The sequence below is a fragment of the Lytechinus variegatus genome, chromosome 3 (genome assembly GCF_018143015.1).
Source record: "Lytechinus variegatus isolate NC3 chromosome 3, Lvar_3.0, whole genome shotgun sequence".
NCBI classification, from domain to species: Eukaryota; Metazoa; Echinodermata; class Echinoidea; order Temnopleuroida; family Toxopneustidae; genus Lytechinus; species Lytechinus variegatus.
Window position 1 is genome coordinate 37,135,897 of NC_054742.1, and position 27,121 is coordinate 37,163,017.

A 27,121-nucleotide genomic window follows, 5' to 3' on the forward strand; every position below is an offset into this window, starting at 1 on the left:
CAGTAATTTATTTCATGAAAATTGGTATGAAGCAATTATGCTAATTTATGCAGAATTAGTAAGCGAAATCATACTTTTCCCTCCTACTCCCTAATAAAGCTCCAATTGTTCCAATTTTTGGTATAAAATCTCTTTTTGATGTTCCTAGCAATGAATTTTACACACATTATTGAATTTTTAATGACATGTGTGTTGTTAACCATACATGGACAAAATGTAACGTGAGTAACCGTAACGTGAGTAACCATATTATCTGCACTCCAAGTAAAAACCATGTGTTCTTTATTTTTTTAATTATATACAAAGTTTGTCTCCCTAATATATTACTTCTTTGAAATGGATATAATCAACTTTCATAAAAGCCTTGTATGAGGAGACTTTTCACTTATGTTGACTTTTCATTTTATGCATGTCCAAATCATGTAACGTGAGTAACCGACACATTCCAAAGATTTGCCAGGAGCATAATAAAATTTCCCAAGTTTTGTTTTTTATACAAAGGATAGTCAGACTGTGTACTTTGTTGTGATCAGGAGATGTTTAGTTCCTATCAATAATAATGGAGTTACCGCTCCAAGTATGAGTCAAGGTGTCTCCAAATGTAACGTGAGTAACCGTGGAATAGCCCTTATCTGTAAAGTAATCAAAATTGAAATAAATACCTGGATAATGATATAGTCAATTTATTCTTCTTGTATATCTCCATATTATTTCCTTCTGTTTTTGTATTTGTTCCAATTCTTTGTAAACTAATACAAACGTGCATGAGGGCGCCCATGAACTTACGTAAACAGCTCGTGTTTATCTTTTAGCTTAATTCGATATGCGATTGATTTTGACTGCGCTGCACTGGCACTCCTTTGAAAGAGCAACTCGATGTATTATGTCGAACTGCCTCAGTCCTGTTCACTGTTCACAAGACAAAAATACGCCGCCATTTTTTAAAAGGAAATATCTGCATCTCTAAAAGAATCCGCCACGTAAGAAGCATGTGATCCTAACTAAATTTTCATTGTTAATGTTTTTATTATGCGTCGTTACTTCTCCCTTTTTTTTCGTATGACGGTCTGCGGGTTTGAGAATGAACTCGGCCGCGATCGGGGGCATACCGGCAGGTTAACCTGTACCGCAACGGGAGCGGGTTACATTAATATAAGTCCCTCATTTTATCAAATCTTTCACATAATGGTTATCAAGTATCAGCAATGGATGTATGTAGTTTCAGGTCACTAGTGAAATGTCAAAGGTCATTGAAAGGATCATCAAACTGATGTTAAACTGTCAGTTTAAAAAATTAACCACTTTTAGTAGGATTTGGAAAAAAAATTGAGATAATTTTCAAATTACCGCTCAGTAATTACACAGTATCAAACATGAATGGTTAACTGGTATCAGAATTTGCATAATTATGATTTCTGGTAATTGGGTACAATACAAAGGTCATTTTAGATCAATTAACATACTTGGATAAGAATTTATATTCTGCTCATGATAAAAAATGATCACATGAAATGAAACTTAATTGTCAATGAACATCATAACTTATGTGAAATTAAATGCAAGTTTCTTTGTCAAGGAAAACATACTTAGAATTTATTATCAAATAACTGTGTTTTAGATGGATGAGATAAATGATATGTATTAAAATTCTCCACATATTTCAGTTAGCAAACTGAATTGCATATAAATTACAAAGTTAAAAATAAAAGTATACATTTCATTGAATACATTTTACAATACAATGTTCAAGTGTGCTAAGTAGATAATGCACTGTATACTGTATGTCATTGATATTATGATACAATTAAAACTATTAGAATTACATTAATGCATAACTGTATATTGTCAGGATCAAGAAAGATTTTTAGAAAGGAGAAAGCAAGGAAAAAGTACAGGGTTAGAGAAGTTAGATAGAAAAAAAGAAGAAAAACCTTTTAGGGAGGGTAAGATTGATCCTGAAAATAACATGTGACAAATACTGTACATAAAAAGAAAGGGCAAGTTACGGCAATGAACATGACAAATAATCCCAACAGTAATATACAATACAAAAAGCGTAATCATTCAAGGGTTTTTCTTGTACAAACAGATCAGATCAGGGATATGGCTGTTCCACATACACTTAGTTTTACATCTGGGTTCGTATATCTTGTCTTTCGTAAATTTGTTGTTTGCAATCATTGAGGAATGAATTGTTAAAACTGAACTGTATGTAATAATGTCTTTTTGAAGAAAGCGACACTCAGATCATTTCGACATTTTTCTAATTAGAGTTATTTTGACAGAGTAAGAGCAGTAGTGTAACAATCATAATAATTCTAAAGATAATTCTTGAGGCCCAATTTTAGTTCTTTCTAAACATTGTCTTTGGGCAATTATGAGACCTCTGTTCCAAACTGGAGCAGCATATTAAGTATTGGGCAAATATAGCCAATAAAAATTGTAACTAAATCGTCGTGAGAAAGACCGTTTTTACTCTCTTAAAAACATGGAAATGGTTTTAAAATGGAATTGCATAATACAGGTGAGACTGCCAGGGGCATTTCTCTTTATTTTTCTTGAAAGTGCTGTATAACTAAAGTATAGACCATCTCTGTTGTGAATTATGCCTTTGATATTTTTATGTATTTAAAAACGCATTACTTATTTATACAGATTTGAGAACTAAGGAATGATAGATGGCATGCTTCTATTACTGCCTTGCCTCAAAAATGGATACTTATTGACTAAAATAGTAATAAAGCTTGTATAGGACATAACATTTTTTTAATGATTTTGTTGTTAAGAGTTTACATCATAATATAAAACGGGGAGTTCTCGGTCATTGTTCGATAACTTACAGTAGTTCATGTCCGGTCATTGTAAGATATTGTATGAATTTCCTCTGTTACAAAACTGAAGATTCTGATCAAAGCAATGTTCTTGCTAACATTGCAACAGGGTGGGTGGGTGCCAATGAGTGTTAAAAAAAATTGGCAAAGCTACAACCCTGAACGTCCTTGACCAACAACATAGGAATACAACCAAAAACAGTTTGCCGTATATCTTGCTGAATATTTCATTAATGCTTTCTGTTAGCTAAACTCTGTCTCTTCAATGATTCAGGCAGAGCGAAAGTTACATGTATATGAGGGATGGAATTATATCCCTCTTTTTTTTTTGCATGTAAAGATGTTTATATTGCTCACGTCCTTTACATTGTGAACATATATGCACAAATATAAAGGGAAGGGGCTAGAAGAACGGTTCCATGGGTTGGGCATTGTCCACATACTGAGGATGTAACATGAATTTCTTCTCAATTTCACAAGTTTCATTTGATATTGTCACATATTTCATCAAGAGTAAAGTGTTTCAAAAATGATATTCAAATTTCAATCGAAATTTAATTTCACCTTGACACAAATGTCTGTATTTACTTCTTTACCGGCTACACAGCTGTATTGTGAATCGTGAAGCAATAAAAAAAATTAAGTGAAAAGTCCAACTCATTTACTTAGAGTTAAATGGTTTATTCACCTACAGATCCATCAAGTCTGAAAAAAAAACTGATATTACCTGATACTTTCCAGTGTGTAGATCTCTTACATCTTTTAAGAATGCTGATTAATTTTTTAAGAACGTGTTATGTCAATGACAGACTATGGACCATATTCCTCACCATTCTTTATCAAAATCCTAAGATTGTTCCGAGTCTTCCAAATAATAGGCATCTGCAAGACCAAAAAAGGCTCCCATCATGTGCCACTTATCAGACTTTGATTTCATTTGAACCTCTGTGATTGCTAATTGACAGACCAACAGCAAATGCCAGTTCAAGGAAGCCTGAGCAAAAGCAATGCATTTGTAATTTTTTTGGTCTCGCCTGCATACATGTACATGTAGTGAAGCGAGACTATAGGCGCTGCTTTTGCGACAGTGGTGATGGCGGTGCTGTCAACATTGAAAATTTACCTAAGGTTAAGTTTTTGAAATGTCATCATAACTTAGAAAGTATATGTACCTAGTTCATGAAAGTTAAACATAAGGATAATCAAGAATTACTGAATATCCTGCCTGAGTTTCAGATCACATGACCCAGGTCAAATGTCATTTAGGGTCAATGAACTTACACCATGTTTGGGGTATCAACAATGGAATATTAACCAAGGTTCAGTTTCTTATATGTCATCATGACTTCGGAAGCATATGAACCTATTTCATGAAACTTAGACAAAAGAGTAATCAAGTATTACTGATAGTCTTGCACGAGTTTTAGGTCACGTAATTAAAGTCAGGGGTCATTTAGGGTCAATGAACTTAAATTGTGTTGGGTGAATCTACAGTGTACATATTAACCAAGGTTTTTTAGATGTCATAACTTTGAAATTGGATGTATTTCATGAAACTTCAATATCACTGAATCTGCTTTTTGAGTTTCAGGTCACATGGTCAACGTCAAAGGCCATTTAGGGTCGATGAACTTGGACTATGTTGGAAGAATCATCATAGAAATCTTGACCAAGATTAAGTTTTTGAAATTTCGTAATTTTTAAAGTACAACAGTCCGACCTCTCTTATCAGGACCCATTGGGAGCAGCACCAATCCAGATGGGATTTATCTGGATCTGCGAGACCCAGTATTAAATACACGCAGCTGCCTCCCCAACGCACAGTAGCCCCGGTGGGGTCACTCAATATGACTTGGGGACCGCATGACCGTTACCACAATCGCGGGAAAAGGGGTCACTTTCACAGAACGTCCGCGGACAGAACACTCCTCTAAGTAGTGAAAATAGGGGTGCTCACCGTCCTCAATCTGATGGAAATAGGGGTCACGAAAAAGGGGAGAACGATTACGGGAAGTAAAATCTGTCGCCGACTCCGAGTCACCAGCGGCAGAGGGCACGTGCATCATGCTCTATATCTTTATATGGACAACTCTACATTTATTTTTATACAAAGAATTCTACTTTTCTTATTTTTCAAGAAAAATAAAGTTCTATTATTGTATCAGTATGACATGGCTCTAGGTCATCTTTAAGGACTGAGCACTCTGACGCCTGTGTTGCAATTTCCTCTGAGGAAAGGGTGTATAAATGCCCTGTCCTTGAAATACGGTAAATAGGGGTAAGTTTGCGAAATGGGCAAAAGTGTCCTTACAATCTTATAATTAGGGGTGTTTCAAGGTACCATTTTACCGCAATTTTGTCCTTTTTTGTGTGAAAATAGGGGGGTAAATTTCACAAAATGTCCTTGAAATTGACTGCAATAGGGGGTCACTTGTATTTGTGGTAACGGTCATACGTGTCCCCCTCTGCGGCTGAGTGACCCCACCGAGACAGTAGCTGCACATAATCTTCTGAAGCGGGCATGCACAGACGGTATTTCACTGCTGTCAGTGCGAATTATAGGCAGTATTTTTACAGAAATGAAATGGATTGGTGGCCAAAACTCTTGGATAATTTACCTGCCGAAATGAAATGACTGAGGTATACATTGAGCATACCTCGAAAAAAAGAGGATGAAAATAAGTTTTACGATTGGATTATGGTGGCAGGCATCGCAGCTTCGCAAAGTCAGCCATTGTTATACTGACTGTAGGCTCAAACATGATATATGGCACTGTCTGTATTGAGGCATAGGGCAAGCTGACATGTTTTGTTGTTTTTTCCTGGAAAAAAAGAGAATGTGAAAAAATGGTTTTTGAGTTACTGGGAAATTATCTTGTCTACGTTCTTTCAGTGATTTGGGTAATGTATTTTCATAAAAAGTAATGTGGTTTTAGGTAGACTATATTGGAAAATATATGTAATCAAAGTGAATTTGTGTAGGAGATTTGAGTTTAGTTTGAAATCTCATTTCTCAATGCATGTACTATAGATTGAAAAAAATATATATCTTGGCAAGTGTGCGTCCGGATCATAGAGAGATCTGGATAAGGGGAGGCCGGATAAGAGAGGTTAGAGTGAATATGAATCTAGTTCATGAAACTAAGACATAAGAGTATTCAAGTATCCCTGGTAAAAAGCAAAGTTCATTTATGGACAATGAAACTAGTATTTATTTATCATATGAATGTTTTTTTTTGTGAATAAGTATTCATTTTAGCTGTTTTTCAAAGTCGTCACTGCTGCTATATTGAATCATGTAATGCGGGCAAGACTTCCATATTAACCTTTGCTTAGCTTGAGCTAGTATTTACTTTTGATATCAAACATCGTAATCATGCCATTGCAAAATACAATCAAGCCATCTCGTTCGACTGGCTAACCAAACGTTTCTGACTACAGTCATTTTAATCTTTCACTTGGAACAAATTGCAACAGAATTTATTCCAATGCAGAACATTTCTTTGAGGTCCATAGAAGACCTTTCTAAAAGTCCCCAAATATCGGAATAGGGGAAGATTGCAAATTATATCAATGCCAGACTTGATATTACTAAAAACATTGGCCTTCTCAAACTATAGCTATATTATAAGTATCAGTAAGCAAAGAATTATACTACAAGAACACTGTTATTAGTGACATTAAATGCATAAATTCGATTATGTTTAATATTGATTGTTTAACATGAAAGGGTGTAGGCACCGAAAATATTGTGGTGAAAAAAAAATCTCTTGCAATTTGTTCCAAGTTTGGTCAAAATTTGGGCTAAAATGACTGGGCTGTTGTTTACTGTCTGCGTGCTGGCTCAAGCAAAAGACTAGCAAAATGCAAGAAAAGGCAATTTGACCAAAGAGTTTGTCCCTCCAATGTTTCCTCTGCCCACTGACTTCCAGTTTGCATTTAACATGTACCTTTTTGCTTTCTTCTCCAGTTCTGGGACAGTCTGTTTAGATGTTATCAACCAAGCTTGGACACCGTTGTATGGTAAATATAAATCATACTGAAATTACTTCTGGGAAGTGGATGGTTTCATTCCCGGGCATGGTGGCTCCTCTGTTGAGCACCCAGCTTATGAATGGCAGGTTGTGGGTTGAAAAATGTTAAAATCAAGGATTTTGTAAAATTTTGCTTTCTTTTCGAACCGCTTTATGAGCGTAATGATGACGTCATAATGCCAGTTTCTTATATTGTATGATTACTGTAATACTTAAATTTTCAAATGATTTTGTCAAACTGAGTTTTAGATGCATCACACTTGCAATTAGAACATGTCCTTCTCTTTGTTCAGATTTATCAAATATATTTGAGCAGTTCCTTCCACAACTACTGAGCTATCCTAATCCGGTAGACCCTCTCAATGGAGATGCTGCAGCACTGTTCTTGCACAAACCAGATGATTATCAGAACAAAATCAGGGGTGAGTAAAATATCAATAATAGGCAATTTTAAGTTAAGTGTTTATAGTTTATATTGGTGGTGGCCTTTTTATCCATTAGCTGTAGCACCAAAGTTTTAATGATGCTGGTACTGAGTCTAACTACTCACTAGGTGTTGTGCTATCAATATCATGATTGTGTCATAAACACACCAACTTTATTTTGTGCTTGAAATATGTCACGCAGCTGTATATATCCTCTTTTTACAAAACTTTCAACTTGAAATCGCCTAGTGAATAGTAGAGTTATCCCTAGTGTAACTTGCTGATACTGGGAATTGTTAGTACTCCTAGAGACTTTTGATAGAGTAAGTATCAAGCACTCTATACGAAAGTATAATTATCATGAAGTACCTTTATGAACCCTTGTTCATTTTTTTCATTGTTTGAACACCCCCTTCCCCCTCCCACTACACTCTCACAAACATATCAATGATGGTGTATGTATACTTGGTATGAACCCACTTTATTTTTCATACATATCTTCTCACATCCACCTGTTATATTGCATTGTGCATTGTCATGGGGTAAAATGTGTATGGAACGATGGTAAAATACAATGTAGAATTTCAACATTTGTACGATGTTATACTGAATTGCAGAAACACATAATTTGCTGTATGATTATAGTTGTATTGGTATAGTTTGTGGTAGTAGAAGCAAGCGCGGATCCAGCTGGATTAGAAATGATAAGTTAAAGAGCCGACTTTTATTTTTAAAAATGGTTCCTGAAATGGTATTTTGTCCAACTTAGCTAGATCCACCATTGTAGAAGATTTACTTGTTTGTTTCGTAGAAGAAATGGTAGTGGAGTAATTGTAGTAGTTGTAGTGGTGGTGGTGCAGTAGTGGTGATACAAGTAGTTAAATTGTTGTAGCAGTAGTTGTGGGTAAAGGCCCAGTCCCACTGGCATTTAGGAAGATTTGCATATGAGTAGACCAGTTTGTAGTTAATCATGGGCAAGTTTGAACAATTGACATTTCTTTTCGTCCATTAGGATAGGCAAATTTTAAAACAAGATAATTGCTTAGACCAGATAATATTAATAGCATATCAATGAACACACTTTATGAAAGTAGGCCTACATGTATTTGTTGCATTACTACTTTGAATGCATTAGCATGTTGAAATGTACTTTGTCAACTGTTAAATACTAGTAACTAATGGATGCATTGTTGCTTCCAATGGATCTAATGAAAAGCCCAATTTAAAATGGTGCTTATCTCATTGAATATTAAACCAACATGCTATTTTGGTTTTCAAAAACCCAGTCATGTACAGAATCAAACTATGAACTGGTTTATTGCATACAACATTGGTTTATATTTATCCACATACTTGTTGACTGACATCTGCAATATTCCTCAAAGCCCTTTTTTTTCGTTCCCAGGATTTTTAAGTGGCACAAAATTTTGGCTGTGGATGAGTATCAACCACACATGTACATATACATACATCATTAACACATCTGTAATTTATATGAGGAAATTTGTATCAGTATAAGGTATATGCAATGAATCCTCCCACCAGTGGGACCAAACCTTAACTAAATGATGATAGCACAATGTAGTGAGTATATGTGGTGAGTATGAATAGTAGGGGATATAGGGCCTTTTCACACGTGAATCTTGAATCATCATTGTAATGATGATTGCAATTTGTCTTTAGAATCATCGGACCTTTCACATGCTCACTCGAAAACGCTGATTTGAATTCAAATTCCTGAGTGAATGCAGTATGCGTCCTTGGTGACCTGTCAATCAAAGCACTGCATCGCAAATACAAACTACGATGAGTGCATGACAGTTGTATTATCTACGGAATTGCTTTAAAGGACATACAAGCTCCACCCCCCCCCCCACAGATGTTTTGGAGGTCAAGCCTTTTACACGCAAAATTCGTTCCATAATTTGAGTGAAATTTGACTGGAATTCACCTCCGGAGTAGAATTTGAATTCATGATTGTGAGTAGCGTTTGTGATTCTGGATTGGTTCCACGCATGCTAAAAATTTGTCATTAGCCTTATTTTCACTGGAATCATTCAAATTCCCAATTTTTTTCTGTGTGAAAGGACGTATAGTTAGCCAGATAAAATTAGAACATGAAAAGCCGTATAGAAACAGACTAAAGTGTCTATGTTCTATCTTCTTTTCACACTTTTTGTCTGTGCAGAATATATTAAAAGATATGCAACAGAGGAAGTACTGGAAGAGCAAGAGAACCCTTCATCGTCAAGTGAAAGTTCCATGAGTGATTATTCAGAAGATGAAACAGAAGGAATGGAGCTATAGCACTAGCCCCCTCCCTCTACCCTTTTATTCCTACCCTGTTCCCACCCACCCCTTGTCCTTTTGCAATCTTAGCCCCTTTTTTGTACAGTAATCCCTTAAAATTGAAATGTTTTTAAAGAAGAAATGTGGAAGTGTCGGTTATACCTAGTTCCAAGCCATGTGAACATTGCTGGGAAAAAGATGTTTGTTTGATTATAATCCAGCACCAATGAGTTGGCAAATTTTATATGGTTGCTTTCAAGAGAGCTCAAGTCATGATTTGAATACCAGGTTTCCATTAGAAAAAAAAATCTAGTCACATTTGACTCACCCAATATTTGCAAGTTAAAATTGACACACTACTGTCGAAGATGATTTCTTTTACAAGGTCCTACTGTCACATTTTTCACATTGGATATTGTCAGAAGTTGACATGATTCTAGAAAACACAATCTTGATTGAAACAATCAGATTTCATAGGCAATTCCATAAAATAATAAATCCTTTTGTAATTATTTTACCCATTTTTCTCCCTATTTAGTTCACTTCACAAACTGCTCAAGCCATGATAATTGAAGAGGATTAAAACTTTTCATATAATAATAATACTACTGAATATTTATAATGCACCATGTCTATTAAAGTTGACACTCTTGGTGCAAGAATATCAAAAATCTGCTACCATTTGGTACATCCTTTCAGAGTTTTTGTGAATTATGGCACCAAAAGATATTTTTTATGGAAGTGTGTCAATTTTGATGAGAATCGTTGAGAATCTGCAGGGGAACCTGTTCAGTCACAGACTATACATTTTTCTATTGTAGAAGGTTTTTTTTTATAAGTAAGCCATCATTTTATGGAACTTTCTGGTATTATGCATTGGTGCTATTGATTTTGAGAAGGCATAGTATTGAATCATAGTATTGAAATCTTGCCATCAAGATTTCTTGATGGCAGAATTCTGTCTACTCAAGAAAGATTGTAAATGGACGTCTCGCATGATGGAAAATGTGTAGTGTAAAAGGGGTTCCCCTCTTCATCACAGTACCTGTGTATTCAAAAGCACTGCACGTTAGCTCTTGAGCTTGATTTGATTGGACCAGAATTTTGCACACATGAACTTCTATCAAGGTATATAATATAGCAATGAAACTATCGGCACTGAAGTCTGTGTTGCATAAAACCAAATTCAAACAATATGCCATTTAGATTTAAATACCTTCCAGCTACGAAAGAAAAAGTCGACTGTGTGAACAATTTTTAACATTTTTTCAACAGCGGAAACGTAGAGAAAAAAATAAATGGGCAAATGGTTGGCCTGATATTAGCCATGAATTTGCGAATTCCCAGCAATGTGAACATGGTCAAAGTTGAACTTACCACTGTGTCAGTTCTTTGCTTTCTAATCTTTTTAAAGATCTATTTTTAAAATGTATCGATATGAATAGAGTATTTATTTGAGAGGAGCAGAATGGGAAGCTAGTATGTTGTCTAGCATGGCCTTGTAACATAGCTAGATACCATTTACAATTGATTGGCATTTTTAGAAAGGTTTGTCATAGATAATCGATTGTAAAATTGATTGTTTTATGTTACAGGGCCTAGATGTTATATAAAAGTCTAAAGTGTGGTGTCATGAATGTATCTCGTCAGGTGTAGCTCTATGCTTTTTCTCATCAACATATTATTTTTATCTTGAAATCGAATCGCTCTTATTTCTTCTTTTTCTCATTTTTTTTAATCATAAGATGAAACTCAAAATCACTGTGTATTTGTTGCATAAAAGGATATAGATTTGTGGACATTTTTTTTATTATTTGATTTGGTCATGATGATGGTTTGCTTTTTAAGCAGAAGTTTCCCTGTAAAATTTCACTGATACTATAAAAGAAGAGAAACTTGTTTATGTCCTGTGATAATTCAGATTTCCCCATATGGTTTTCAAAAATAAGAATATGTTGTGAGAATTACAGTGAACCTTTTTCTGTCTTACTCTTATGTATTGATTTTTTCAATTTCATTGAAATAACCTCTGAAACTTCATAAACGAAATAGATAAAGACCCTCAGCAACACTGTATGAAACTGAAGAACAGAAAGAAAAATGGTATTATAATCTTGGTCAATGGATTTTTGCTTTAACAGGGAAGTTCCATCCTGTAGATTCATATGATTTAAACCCTTGAACAAGTTGAGTAAAACAATGATGGGTTAGAAAGGTACATGTGATGAACATTTGAGGGTGAAATTTAAGGTGATTTTTTTATAGAAAAATAAAGTAAAATTTCACAAATAAGCATGTTAAAGTGTTTCCCTAGTGTCCTAGTATACCACACCCAAAGGTATTAACATTAAATTCTAGAGTTTAAACTGCATACCCAAAAGTGTTAAGACAACATTAAAGAAAGAGGTTGTAATAAACTAAGTAACACCACAAATTGATTACCAGACTAGGGTAGTTGTCTAAACACTGATTAACACCAAAGTGTTTGCATTATATGTTTATTTTTTTTTACCCAGTAAGCTTTATTTTAGAATGTTTGAAATGATAGTGCTGTGTGTAGAAAAATCACTCCCAAGTCATGAATACCAATCATCCACTTTGATATAACTTTAATTTGATTCTTAGATATTAATTTTGGATTACACATATGTCAAGTGTTCTTAAATATCTTTGTTTTAAAGAGAGAGAGAGAGGGATGGCTGTTTGACTTGAAAGCTGCAACTTTAACCAAATGATACATATAAAATCCTCCCTCTAATTTTGCTGCTTGAGTGTGAATGTTATATTAATTTCCAATATATAATTTTATTATGTATTATTTATATTGTTAAAGATTAAGAAGAACTCAAACTCATGTTCATATGTGTAATTAATCAGATGGAAAATACATCTGAGTTCCAATCAATTGTTCCATACTTAACAAACATGCTAGGTGTTTACTATAAAAACACATTGACCCCAACTAAATCAATTGAAAAAAAATTGAGCAATTGTAGCAATTTGGCGGTGTTTCCGTAAGATATTACTTAATATACCTCCACATAAATCCTTGTGGTAATTCATCAGCTTAAAGAAACAAGGTTTCTCAAATCCTATAACCAGTCTGAATTTCTTATTCTTGGCATCTGCATTTCTTTACTGTCAAAATTATCCCTTTTTTCATATACCATTATATGAATGTACATGAGTTGGTTCTCAACATGCTTTTTATCAATGAAAGACTTTTTATTTTAGTTTTTACATTATTTAAATCTTTTGGAAAGAAGGAAACGTATATGTATTTCAATAGAACTCATTTGTTTTAGATAGTAGATAAATAACGTATCAAAAATAATGAAATATTTTGTTAAAGATGTCACAAACATTGTTAATTTTCAAATTAATTCAATATTTTATAGAACTTTTATACAATCTGTAATTTAAGTTATTGCATCCTTAGTGCTACTGAATGTATTAAGATAAAACGCTCTATTTTTATTTGAAGTTTCATTTTCCAGCGGCTTATCATCTGAATTGTTTCTTGCCTGAAAGTTGTTAATTTTTAAGGCTTGGTATTCAGAAGGCCCATGAAATCAATATGAAATAAAGTTCATTTATCTGAGAGAAAAAAAACCCTGTAATTTCAAACAAAGTCTGTTTAATGGAGGATGAAAAAAATATGTCCTCCACAGATGGTTTCAGACTAAAAGAACTGAATAAGTTCAAATATCTTTTTTTGAAATAGATATGTTTATTTGTCAGAAGTCCAAATATGGTTCTGGAAATACGTACATACAGTATGAAAATGGGGCTCATCTGTCTGGAAAATCAAAGTACGGTCCCTCAGACCCAGTTTACAGTACTCAAATTATAACGTGATAAATGTGTGCCACACCTAAGTCGAAAATAGGGGGCTCTGGAACTAAATCATTGCTTAAAATGCCATGCTCTGGAATTGACCACATCAAAACAGGAGGTCTCCACATCTCATATGGTATCTATATGGTATCACGGTAGTAGAACGAGAAACACAAATTTGAGTGTCTCTGGATTGGGAAAAAATATAGAAATCTTTATGGCTTTCACAGAGATGCCAACCAGTACGATTTTATCGTATTTAGTACGATAAAACAATTAAAATACGACAGTACGACTTTGGCCATCAAAAATACGATTTCCCGACTTTCTGTCATTGTCCTGTTTTTGTCCCATGACTGGTCATGTTGAGTTTTTGTGAAAATCTGATTTTTCACTAAAAAATATGATTTTTGAGGATATTCAGTCTGATTTTTTGTGTCAAGAGGTTGGCATCTCTGCTTTCTAAATTGGCGATGCTCTGGAAAATGGGGTCTCGACCGTGGCACATACTTATACATTTATACTAACCTCTATTGTTACCAACTACTTCTAACTTACCGTGGCATTATTCGGCTGCAGGCATCACAGACATGTCCAGACTAGGCAAGCCATAGCCTAGCCTAGCATTTTTTCTTGTCATTAATGACAATTTGTGTTTAAGAATTAGATCTATAGATCTAAGCCTGGGGCCTAAGTAACGTTGGAAAGGTACTAGCAATTTGAGGGTGCTGATTCATTCATGGCATGCAACACGAACGACCACAATTTTGTAAAGAACAAGTCCACGTGCATGTGTACTCTTATTCTTAAGACGCAAGTCATGAATATTCATATTGGGGTTCGGAACTACTGTGGGAAAAATAATATTGCAGCCTGGTCCTGCACTGTAAACAGGGTTTTAGTCAATAAATAGAATGAGTTTCATTAGACTTATGAACCCAGTTTTCCATTTTGCACATACAAATCCCTACTAATAAAACATTTTGTACAATTGGTCTTACAAACCATAGATATTTTGGGGGTCCAATTTTATTGTCAGACAAATTAATCATATTGTGTGTTGGTACAAGCAGACCTTGGCAATATAGATCTTGAACTCATTATTGGATTTTGGGACAATCAGAATATTTTGTCTTTTTGAGATAATATCATTCAGAAATTATTAACTTTAAAAGTATTGCAGTAAATGTTTGGAATAATGAACGTTATTTCATGTTGAGATTGAAGAATTCTGAGGCATCCCAATTTCAGAGTTAAGAATCCCAATCCTGACAACAGTTCAAATCTCTTTATGATAATAAGCCTTTAGAATAAAAATGAAATGATGAGTATAGAATGATTCTGAGTGACAAACCAGTAGATGTCTAATTTCTTGGTTTTGGCCTGATTTTTTAACCCTTGCATGCTCAATTTTGAATGATGCGGATATTTTTACTTTGTTCACCATTCATTTTTATTTTTGTTGATGAAGATCATGGATCAATCACTTCATAAACATTTTTCAGCATTGCTTATTAACAATTAGCAACATCAATACAAATGTTTTTTGGAAACTCCTTTTTCAGGCCAAACCTGTTAACTGGTACCCTAGAACAATAAAGAAGAATATGAAAGAGAAAAGTGATCTGTTTCAAGCCTGTCACAAAGTGTATGTCATCCCAAATCCTTTATCTGTAACCTGGTATGCCCCCTCCCATTTTCTACATCCATAACCTCTATTTGTATTATATGTTTACCTCTGTACATTCATATTATATTTAACAAACATATGAAGAGAAGATTTTTTGCTAGACTATTTAATTACTGTAGTTAGAGTGTGCATTGTAGATTAGGTATTGAAATGTATTTTGTAGAAGACAGTTAGTTGAATGGAGGATGGACTGATACACACCCATTTTTATTGACAAAAGTATATATTCTTCTTATTACCATCTAGGTTGTGTATTGTGTTGGAGGAATTATTGATTTGTACGTGACGCAAAATACATAAGTAAAATTGTTGATATTTTTTTAATGAAAAGCTATGAAGAGCATTGTCAAATGCACATTGATTGGTTGGTTTGTCAGTCAGTTATTTTAAGTTTTGATGGACTGTGGTCAATAGATGCTGCAAACCCCCTATTGTATTTACCTGTATTTTGCTCCATGTATCAGTAGAGATGTTTTCCCTCAATTTACTTGTGATATTAGAGATACATGTAGGTCCTATCAAATAATCAAGAGTTTTAAAAACAAAATATGAAGCTGTAACCAAATTTCAAATATTCTGTAGAGTGATCAGTTATGATAATTTCTCTGAATGCTTTAATGTTATTTTTAATGATTATTTTTAACAGCTTATTTATTTTCACTTTTTAATCCATTATTTCAAGTATTGGCTATCAATCGCATACATTATGCATTATGACTGTGTATCTAATTTCTTTAATATAAATGAATATACCTTGGTCAAAACCAAGTAAGTATGTTATTTTCACAGTGATCTTTGTCAAGAAGGCTTATTAAATTACAGTAAAACTTTGCTGATAAGTTCAAATAATGCCTGCAGTAAGGAATGCCAGATGGCATGCCTTCCAGATGGGTGGGATTCTTTACAAGTAATGGGAATTTGTAATAAAGGTCATTTCATTTCTTATCTTCATTCAATCAAGTTCATAATGATAAATTAATTAGTCTGATCACATCACTTATCTTATCACCTATCACACAACTAAATCCTTTGGCCAGGATTCGCAAAAGAGGTTTAAACGAGGAGGGGTTGCAAAACAATGGAAAAGCAGAAATTCAGTAATCATTGCATTGTTTTCTAAATTATGCACCAAATTATGCACAATCATACAGTCAAGAATCTGCACATTCCATTGTTTTGCAACCCACTCATTATATATGTGATTAAGTTATTTATAAAGCATCACTACTTTCTCAGTTTCCTAAAAAAAAATCTTGGACTCACTGTGTACAAGAGTGTGTTCTATCATAAACTGGTAAAATTCTGATTGCATATAAATGTAATCTATTAATTGAGGTTAATTCATATCTCTTTCAGCACTACAAATACAAACAGTAGATATGTCGGTTAAAGTGAGGGCCCATTTCCTGATTTTTTGGGTGGATGTTTTGTCATGCTTTACATATGAGTCTGTATGTGATGTAATACTACCATTGATAACATCTTTTAGTTTGTACTCTCTTGCCACATGTAGCAGCAACTTTGCCCCTAAAGTGCTGATGATTTTTGTCAACACGACCTGACCAAGATTGTTTAAGATTCCACTTGTTCTATTTTGTCATGTTAACCATTAATGAGTACATCCCCACATGTTTGTGATAATGTATATTGTGAATGAATTGTTAGAACTGGCTGTACATATCTTGTACATTAGGTACATAGAATGGGTATATGAAAGAATAAAGCAATGTGAATGTTGAAGGCTCTGCATATATATTGAAACTTGGAAAACATAAAGAAAGGTAGCAGAAGAGAACATGTCAATGTCCATCTTTCATATTTTAAAACAATCCTTGTGTCAATGATGTGTTAATTGTATTTTCCATGTGTCCAACGAAGAGGGTTGAAGGAGGTTGTATTCAGGGAGAGCAAAAATGGGAAGATAAAGAGAGAAAAGGAGAAAGAATGAAAGGATAATGAAATTAGGTAGAGTAAGAGAGACAGGCAGATGACAAAGAATGAGGGAAGGTGAGGAGAAATTTTTAAGGGCTCTGGCTTTTTCAATAATTCTGAAAGAATCAAACCAGTGACATTGAGAAAGGAGGGAAATGTGAATATGCATGTTTACAGTCATTGAAACAATGATGTGCTTATAAACAATGTCTTCCGATATTTTACATTCAACAATTGTCATCCATAGTGACCAAAAGCTTGTCTCGTGGTCTATGACCAGGGGCTTTACGTAACATGATGAGAACATTAATAGAAGTCGGGAATGCACAAATCGTGTACACGAAACAGATACATTGCAAATTTATTTTCTATTTTGACTGGAAGATGCTGAACACATCTAAGTAGATGTGTTCAGCATAGTAGTGGAATCGATTTGTTTCATCAGGTTTGTTCCACTGAACACTATTAAAATATGCAGCTTTCTCAGAAACATTTCTCTCCTGTTCTACTCACTGTATAGCCCTGACTTTGGAAAGAAAATCTGGAGCCCATTTTATAAAGGAATTCCAACTGTTTTAACTTGCCATTATGGCAAGTACCATGCAGGTAAAATGACTCAGTACCCAATCATTATCATGCTTTCCATGGTAGTTGCCATAATTGCAAATTTGCAATAACTCAGTGGGGTTGCGACGGGGGGGCCCCCCCCCCCCCCCACAAAAAACAATGAAGGAAGCAAAACAAATCAAAGCACCTATCACAAGGCAACACAAACTGTGGAGCGACATACAAAAATGCAGAAAGGGAACCAAAAGAAAAAGGAACCAACAAAAAGAAAAAAAGAGACAGAAGTAGAAAGATAAGATGTGGAAGAATGAGAGAAAAATTAAGGGGCGGGGAATAATTGGAAAACTAATACTTTCTGTCACCAAATTAAATTTTGCTCGTCCTTCATGCTCGCATTGCCTATTGATAGTGAGATACATGGCCGTACACAGAATTTTTTCTACGAGGTGGGACGCAAATCGAAAGCAAGATAGCAAAAATCAGCCCCCAAAATTACTTTTTCAAACACTTCTGGGTGCAACTGCCTTCTGCCCCACAATGCGTACGGCTATGTTTCTTGCTCAAAATTATTACATTGGGCCGAAAAACCCGTTTTCAAAACAACATTGTAAGGTCCCGACAAAAAACAACCCCCTCCCCCGCCATTTTGGTGTCACCTGCATAGCCAAGGGAGACTATAAGCGCCGCTTTTCCGATGGCTATGGAAGCTTAAAAGTGCCACCGAGATGTTGAGATAATTATCTCGGGAAGTCGACATCTTGATAGCAAAGGATAAGATGACGAGATCCCAGATCTCATCATGTCGACATCTTTAAGAAGAGATGATGAGATGACAAGATCCTGGATCTCATCATGTCAACATCTTTAAGAAGAGATGATGAGATGACAAGATCCCGGATCTCATCATGTTGACATCTTGTAGAAGAGATGATGAGATGACAAGATCCTGAATCTCATCATGTCAACATCTTTTGGAAGAGATGATGAGATGACAAGATCCCGGATCTCATCATGTTGACATCTTTTAGAAGAGATGATGAGATGACAAGATCCCGGATCTCATCATGTCAACATCTTTTAGTAGAGATGATGAGATGACAAGATCTCGGATCTCGTCATGTCGACATCTTTCAGAAGAAATGGTCAGATGACAAGATCTTCGATCCATGATCATGTCATCTAATCATCTCTTCTACAAGATGTCGACATGACGAGATCCGAGATCTTGTCATCTCATCATCTCTACTAAAAGACGACGACATGACGAGATCCCGGGATCTTGTCATCTCAACATCTCTTCTTAAAGATGACGACATGACGAGATCCAAGATCTTGTCATCTCATCATCTCTTCTAAAAGATGTTGACATGATGAGTTCCGGGATCTTGTCATCTCATCATCTCTTCTAAAAGATGTTGACATGATGAGATCCGGGATCTTGTCATCTCATCATCTCTTCTAAAAGATGTTGACATGATGAGATCCGGGATCTTGTCATCTCATCATCTCTTCTAAAAGATGTTGACATGATGAGATCCGGGATCTTGTCATCTCATCATCTCTTCTACAAGATGTCAACATGATGAGATCCGGGATCTTGTCATCTCATCATCTATTCTACAAGATGTCAACATCGATAGAGCAAAATCCAATAAGCATAACACTAAAAATTTCTTAAAAATCGGATATAAAATAAGAAAGTTAACATAACGGTTTATGCCCATCTCAGTGATATGTGAGAGAGTCGATGATCTCCCTCGCTCACTATTTCTTTTGCTTTTTATTGTTTGAATTATACAATATTTCAATTGTTACAGATTTGACAAGGACAATCCTGACTTAACCATAAAATGTTAAACGATAGTAATTCTACATGTATTTAAGTATTTATTAAGAATATAATAACACAATCATTCGACATAAAGTTATAAATAAATCAAGAGAAATAAAAATTTGCAAAGAAGCAATTCTCCTCTAGGCTTAGACACAACTTTTTTTTCTCAGAGATGCATCAACGAATGGAACAACTTCCCCTCAAATGTAGTCGAAAGTCCATCTGTAAACAGGTACAAATCCAGTTTGTTGAAATATTGGAACTCTCGAAAAGAGAAATTTGACCCTAATGAGAGTTCTCAATTCAATCTGTATTTCGCAAATAGGATAAAAATGCAAAGGAACATAAAATAATATGATTAGATAACATAAATTGCATGGCTTTCCATGAAGGTTATAAGAAACCTGTAAGGCTGGATCGCCAAAATAAACAAAAATCATAATCATTATATCAGTATATGATTATAAAAATCATAATCATATCAGTATAGTAAATTCAATGTAGGAAAAAGGAGAAAAACACAAAAACACGCCGAGTTGAAGGGGGTGGGTAGATACGTTACAAAATAATGCATTGATATCGACTGTGAAAAATTAATAATCATTTACCAAAAAATACATTGTTTTCTAAAGGAAGATATAAATTGTGAATTAGTTATTATTTGGGGAATCTCATTTCATTGTTTGGGACCTACATAACTCAATGATTAAGCTTCGTAACTAGACTTGATAGACGATAAATGAAATTTATTGGAAGAATTTACAAATGTATCGGGGACATCTTTCTTATAATTGGGAATAACTTTAGATTCTTTGAGTTTTGAAGGTACTTTCCCAGTTGCAAAAGACAGATTAAATACATGAGCAAATTGAAACACAATGGCATAAATGACACGCTTCACAACTTGACAATTTACATGATTAATTCCACAACTTGCAATACTTTTAAGGCATTTACAAATATTAATCAATTCACTTATATGTACAGGTGACAAATGATGTACAAAATACTAATTGAATGCATCCAATATTTCACTTGGTTGATATATTTTTTTTACTAAATTTGTTTATCATAACGTTTGATGAATATTTTCATGAATAAATTGTAAGATTTGTCAGCATCGATACATGCTAATACTTCACTCCAGTCAACGTTATACAATTGAACCAAAAAAAATGTTGATCGTTTATGCATTTATTTTCCTTGAAGTGTAATATTGGGCTGAATGATTCTTAAGAATTCCTCTCTTGTATACATTGATCAGTTGTTGGAGAATAAAGCACACCCGAGATAATATCACTTTCATTTTGTTAATGCATGTTCAGGGGGAATAAATCTTTGTGTCACATGACAATGAAGAGAGAATTAAAATAATTCATATTTCGTATAATAAAATACAAAATAAATAGTGAGTGGATGATGTCATCAGTCCCCTCATCTGCATATTGACCAGAATATTTTTGAAAAACCAAAAACTTCAAAATGTCATAACTTTCTTGTTTCGATTGTGATGAAATTTTCAGCGTTATGCTTCTTGGACTTTTCTCTTTTTATTCAAATCAACTTTTTGCTGGGGTTGACTTATCATTTAACAATGTTTTATCAGAACGTTTTTCTTGGAAAAGAGGCATTTTTCAAGGTTGCCCAAGACAGCAGCCCAATTTCTCCCTACCCTTTTCTATTGATCATCAAAATTATGGCACTTTCTGTGCATCAAACAATCTCATAAAGGGTATTCCTTATTTGGATGATGAAACCAAAATATATTTCTAATCATGCTGATGAATCTGTTTGATATACAGATTGGTCAATCATTTCCATTTCCCAACTTTTCAATTCTTTATTCAAGTTTGGTAAGTTTTCTGAATTGGCTCTGAGAAAGGTTGCCTTAACTTTCCCTTCACTAATCTCGGTATATATTGGAAGAGATCTGAATTTAAATGTCTGGGAGTTAACTTTTCATTAAATGCAGACCAAATGTTTGACCTGAATTCCAAAGATAATTTAAAAAGAATTGAGAAAACTGTAATCTGTTGGCGTATGAGAAACCTATCTTTAATCGGCAAAGTATGTATTCCAAATTCTTTTTCAAGGTTGCACAATTCATTTGGAATTGGGGTAAAAACAGAGTTCAGAAAAAGATTATGTGTAATAATTATACTGAATTTGGATTGAAAATAATTGATCCTTTAACATTTTCAAATGCACAAAAGATGGTGTGGGTGAAAAAAAATATTCTAGATGTAAATTATGTTGCCCTTTGGAATCATATCGAACTTTATTTTTAGTGAAATTCAATGGTGATGTCTCTATTTCGTGGAGTTCTATCGCTCCAGAATATATTCTTAAGGCACTGGATAATACACAACTAGCCAAATCTCTTCGTGTTTGGTATTTATACAGAGAATGAACTAAAGTAGAATTTTATGGCCATGAAATTTTCTGATTCAAGTACTTGTCAAAGTCTCTTGTTAAATAGGCCTTTCGTTCGAAATCTAAATCATACTTATTTTTTTTAAATCTTGGTTTGATAAAAAAAATTACTTTATCTGTAGTGATGATCGGTGCAAAAAATATCAAGAAATGTGCAGACTATGACACAAGCATGAAATTTGCCTGACAGGTAGAGGTAATACTGCTGAAAATTACCAACTACCATTTTGGGGGCGAAATATCTACACTAGTTGTTGACTTCTATAAGCGCCCATTTTACAGTCACATCCCAGCTGCTAAGCAACACATTTTTCCATAAGAACTATAGATAATATACAAAAAATGGACATAATATTTGAATGAAATTGGTTTAAAAAGTTGATAGTAAAGATTTCTTTTACCATTAACCGGTGATTAATTTCCTTACATTTTAAATAAATTGACCTTTAAAGCCCACGGGGTCAAATGTATCAATTACTCACCAATTTTTTTCTTTAATATCAAGGGACAGTATTAACGTGAATTGTTTTTCAGAGTTCACATATATCATCTTTACATGAGTTTATCAAGTTTAATTGGTCTTGAATATCAAGTGATAATATAAGTTCAAATTAAACTACTATATTTACTCAACCTAAACATGTTTATAATGAAGCAAATCATCAATTTTCTGATACATGATATTGTGATCGATCCATTCTACTTCAATTGCCAATCACTCAGATAAGTAAATATAAGGTCTATTATCATTGCAATTATACAACACATAACTCTTTGCCACAAAATGCACTAGCTAATTTAATCAAAAGGTCGATCTTTTACATTTTATGTTTAGGTTGATCAATAGAAATATTGTTTCAAAATGGAGAAAACTTGGTTTTAAGGAGTTTTTTTAACATGGAATAACTATATTTTCTCAACCTAACCAGGGCCGGGGAACGATTTTGAAAGTGTGGGGGCTGAGCATGCAAAGCATCATAATCAGATGGTAATTTTACGTTTTTGTACATGGTTTGGGGGGAAAAAAGTGCGGGACTGAGCCCCAGCACAACCCTCCTGTTCCACGGCCCCTTCTAACCATGTTTATGACGAACTAATGAACCAAATCATCAATTATTTTTAAAAATCTGATATTCTATATAATTATGTCGATGATAATTTAGGTCATAGACCTCTAGAGGTCAGCGGAGGTCAAATCTAGCTTACATCTCAATTTGAACATGGAGCTTATGATTAATTTAACACTAGTAAAAGTTTGATGTTTTAGTAAATAATTTTTTGAAAGTGTTATGGTCAGGCCAGTCTGTACTCTTACCAATATTCATGGAAATTCTCACAATGGCAGCAATTTTTGATTTATGCAAATTAGACGCCTTTCCACCACTTGCATTTTTTTTTTACTTTTTGTATGTTATTTTGGGGAATGGGAATGCACTGTGGTGACATAAATCGCATTGTAATTTTAATTTTTAAACCGAAGGCCTGTTTATCATAAACCAGTGATGCTAAGTATCAATTTCCTACCATTTTAAGGTCATTGACATTTGCCAGCTCTCCAGAGTCAAAGGTCAAAACTTATATTACACAACATTCTCTCTAGAATATCGGGATACAAAGGAAGTCAATATTAAAAATTTAACATGAACTAATGATGCAAAACATCAAAGTTCTGATATTCTTATGTCGTTGACCATAATGTCATTGACCTCTAGAAGTCAGCAGAGGTCAAAACTGACTTACATCCTGATTTTAAAATGGAGCTTCTAGTAAAATATATACTGGTGACAGTTTAATGTTTTAATCATCATTTCTGTTAAGTGTTATGGTCAGATCAGCTTGTATGACTACCAATAATCATGAGAATTCTTACGATGGCAGCCAAATTAGACGTCTTTCCACCACCTGGATTTTTCTGAACTTTTAGTGTGTCATTTTGGGGACTTCATGGGAATGCCTTGCGGTGCGAATTGTTTGGGATCAAACGTTACTTTTCCTTGACTAATAACAAAACAATGATAGTCGTAATATATAAGCAGTGGAAATAAATATCAGGATGTATTATACATATTGCAAAACGATAATACAGGACACGGGTGTTAATCCCGGGGGATGGGGGGATACATCCCCTACACTTTTTCAAGATAGAAAAAATATTTTTTAATCATCAAATGTATAATACTTCTGTTAATGTGTGGATTCATCTTTAAAAGCTGCTTAAATTGCATAATTTTGCATTCTATACAAATGCAAAATTTCTCGCGCGATCTCTCTGCTCCCCTGCTCAACCTTTTCTCAGGGTTCGCGGAACGGTTTTTCAAAGTGGGGGGGGGGGCTGACCATGCAAAATTTTTTTCGATCATATGGTAAATTTTATGTTTTGTTAACGGTTTTGGAAAAAAGTGAGGGTTGAAGCCCCCCACCCCCCCCCCCCCCCGCTTCCGCGGCCCCCGTTTCTTATACAAGAATTTGGCCGTGACACATCCCTACGTTTAGATTAATGCAAAAGTTATATCCACTGCATCATGGCAGTTTAGTAATAATAAGTCCATTTATGAATATGTGGTTCCAGTGACTTTCAAATATACCATAATCTTCAAAAGTATACGATGAGTTACTGAAGGCATTGATCAAATCAAGAGTTCATAATGGTGAAAAAATGAACTTGAACATACGTAAACATGAGGTATAGCACCATTGCAACTATATATATAATATATATATATATATATATATATATATACACTTGGTGAATGCTATCCTTGTAAAGAAGAGTGCTCGATGTCTGTGATGAGGCAGAGCATGAAATAAAATAAACAAAGTTACACAGATAACGTGTGGTTCATCAGTACTTTATTGATTTGCTACTCGGAGTTTCACGCAGATGCGATCTTCAGGCAACAATAAAGGCTAGTGGCAATACCATTTGAACATTAACAATTCACTTATTAACAATTCACTTATTAACAATTCACTTATAACAATTCCTTTATTGTTGCCTGAAGATCGCATCTGCGTGAAACTCCGAGTAGCAAATCAATAAAGTACTGATGAACCACACGTTATCTGTGTAACTTTGTTTATTTTATATATATATATATATATATATATATATATATATATATATATATATATATATATATATATATATATATATATATAAATATATATATATATATATTGTGCAAAGTTTTACATTCTTCAGCAATAATCATACCTTTAGGCCCTTAACCATTCTTTGCCACAGAAACATGTTACTTAGTACCTGGTACTTTTGCAAGGGCGGGTATAAGTGTATTGTTGTAAACAATGTATTAAAGCTTTAATAGAAAAGATGTGCATTTTTTTCATAGAAATTATAATCATGAAACACACACCCTTTATGAATTGGTTACTGAGGCAAATATGTTACATAGCAACCGTTGCTATGATGCTCATTGTGTCTACCTAGAGAAACATTCATCACACGAGGAATCTGTGGTCCAGATTTGATTTCTGAGCAATTGTGAGTAGATTTTAATGATCTGATCTATGATAAACAATTTGTTGCTATGGAAAAAAAATCTTTAACATTGGTTTTATGGCTTAATGGAGCGAAGCAACAAGAAAGCAACATGCTTTAGATTAAAATATAAATGATATATCGATTGTGATAATGTAACTCAAGCCCGATAAAGCTGTTATATATTACTTAGCGATCGTTGCTATGTTTGGGACACTCACACTGGCAACCCCTGCTAAAAATGTTAAGAACAACTTACTCTATCTTTGCGCCAATTGTCATGCTTGTACCATTTTCTGATTTTTTTTTCACCGATCACCTAGACCATCTGATTTGTTTACCCCCCCCCCCACTATACCAGGCTATAAACTTTTTATTTATCTATTTGTAGTTTTATTTATACATGATGGCATTGTCAGTTTCAGAACTGCTTTCCACAACGGCCGTCATAACATACAATTGATTAATTAATTTTGATATTTCTACTGAGGATAGAAAGAAATACAATTTCTTGATTAAAAATATATCTTTAAAATGGATCATGAACTTTAACACTGATATATTTGGTACTCATGTTACCATAGTCCACAAGCTTTTAAGTGCCAAATAATGTCTACAATACTGTCTCTGTTGGGTTGCCATGCTCCTGAAATGAGATATTCATATTGGTGTAACGTTTAAGCTGTACAATCTGTTATTTTAAACTGGAATAAAATACACGTTACTAACTTTTTTGTACAATCGACTCAAAATTTAGATCATTTTGCTTTAAAATTTTCTATAAGACTATTGCTCTCAATGATCTACATAAAATAAAAAAGATACTGCACAAATTTGTTCATTGTGTGACAAAGAAAAAATTGTTCATTTTATTTGTGAATGCGACAAGGTAGCTTCGATCTGGCTTGACATGTTGGATGTCACTTTTAAGAAATGTGGGAAAAGTTTTAATGTAAGTAATTTTGAAAACAAAATCGAATTTGCAGTGATAAGTTTCTTTCATATTTGTTTTGGCGTTTGAAATACTACACATGTATACTTGTAAATTTGTTTAAACTTCCTGATCCAGTTTCCGTATATTTATTATATTTCAATTATTATATACCCATATATTCTCTGTTGTTTGCTTTGTACATTTGGCATCCTTTTCAATGTCTTTATCTCCCTTGTTAAAATTCTATATCTTTCGACAGTTGAGATTATATATATCAGTCTTTATAATATTTTGCCTGCTATTTGATTCTGTAACTGCAGATTTTTTAGGCCATTCTTTGGTTTGTTAACTTTTTACCATTCGCCAATCATTGTAAATTGATAATGTTTTCATAATAAAACATATAATTATAAAATAAAATAAAATAAACTCACCGAAAAGTAAAACCTTGATGAAGCACTAAGTCTTTGGCATAAGATGTTGAAGGTCGTGGATATATATTTTCCTATTGTAAGATGATGGAAAAGGTGCGATTTTTCATAGACACGCCACTGTCATCACTGCCAATGCCATGTTATATCGCCAATATCACGATACGTTCTGCGGTGGTGCTATGTTGATTTAAAGCAGGCAATACATTGAGTAATTACCTAGATGAATAACCAGGCCCGTCGGAAGGTATTTGAGAGTGATGGTGCCATGAGCCTAATTACATCAGGAGGGCTCAAGATATTCGTTCGACCCAACCCATTCAAATTTTTTTCAATTTGATGTTGCTGATTGACAAAACTGTATGAATATGATTCAAAATCTAAC

The 27,121-nt window shown here is 34.0% G+C and overlaps 1 protein-coding gene across 1 annotated transcript in view; it reads left to right on the plus strand.

Annotated features, from left to right (window-relative positions):
* Nucleotides 1-16,935, plus strand: part of LOC121410922 (ubiquitin-conjugating enzyme E2 H-like) — a 47,790-nt gene extending 30,855 nt beyond the window's left edge. Inside the window, exons 5-7 of the mRNA XM_041603309.1 lie at nt 6,802-6,854; nt 7,159-7,287; nt 9,479-16,935. Of these exons, the coding sequence (XP_041459243.1) occupies nt 6,802-6,854; nt 7,159-7,287; nt 9,479-9,597 (301 nt within the window). The 3' untranslated portion in view covers nt 9,598-16,935. The remainder of the gene's footprint in view (nt 1-6,801; nt 6,855-7,158; nt 7,288-9,478) is intronic.
* Nucleotides 16,936-27,121: the final 10,186 nt, after the last annotated feature.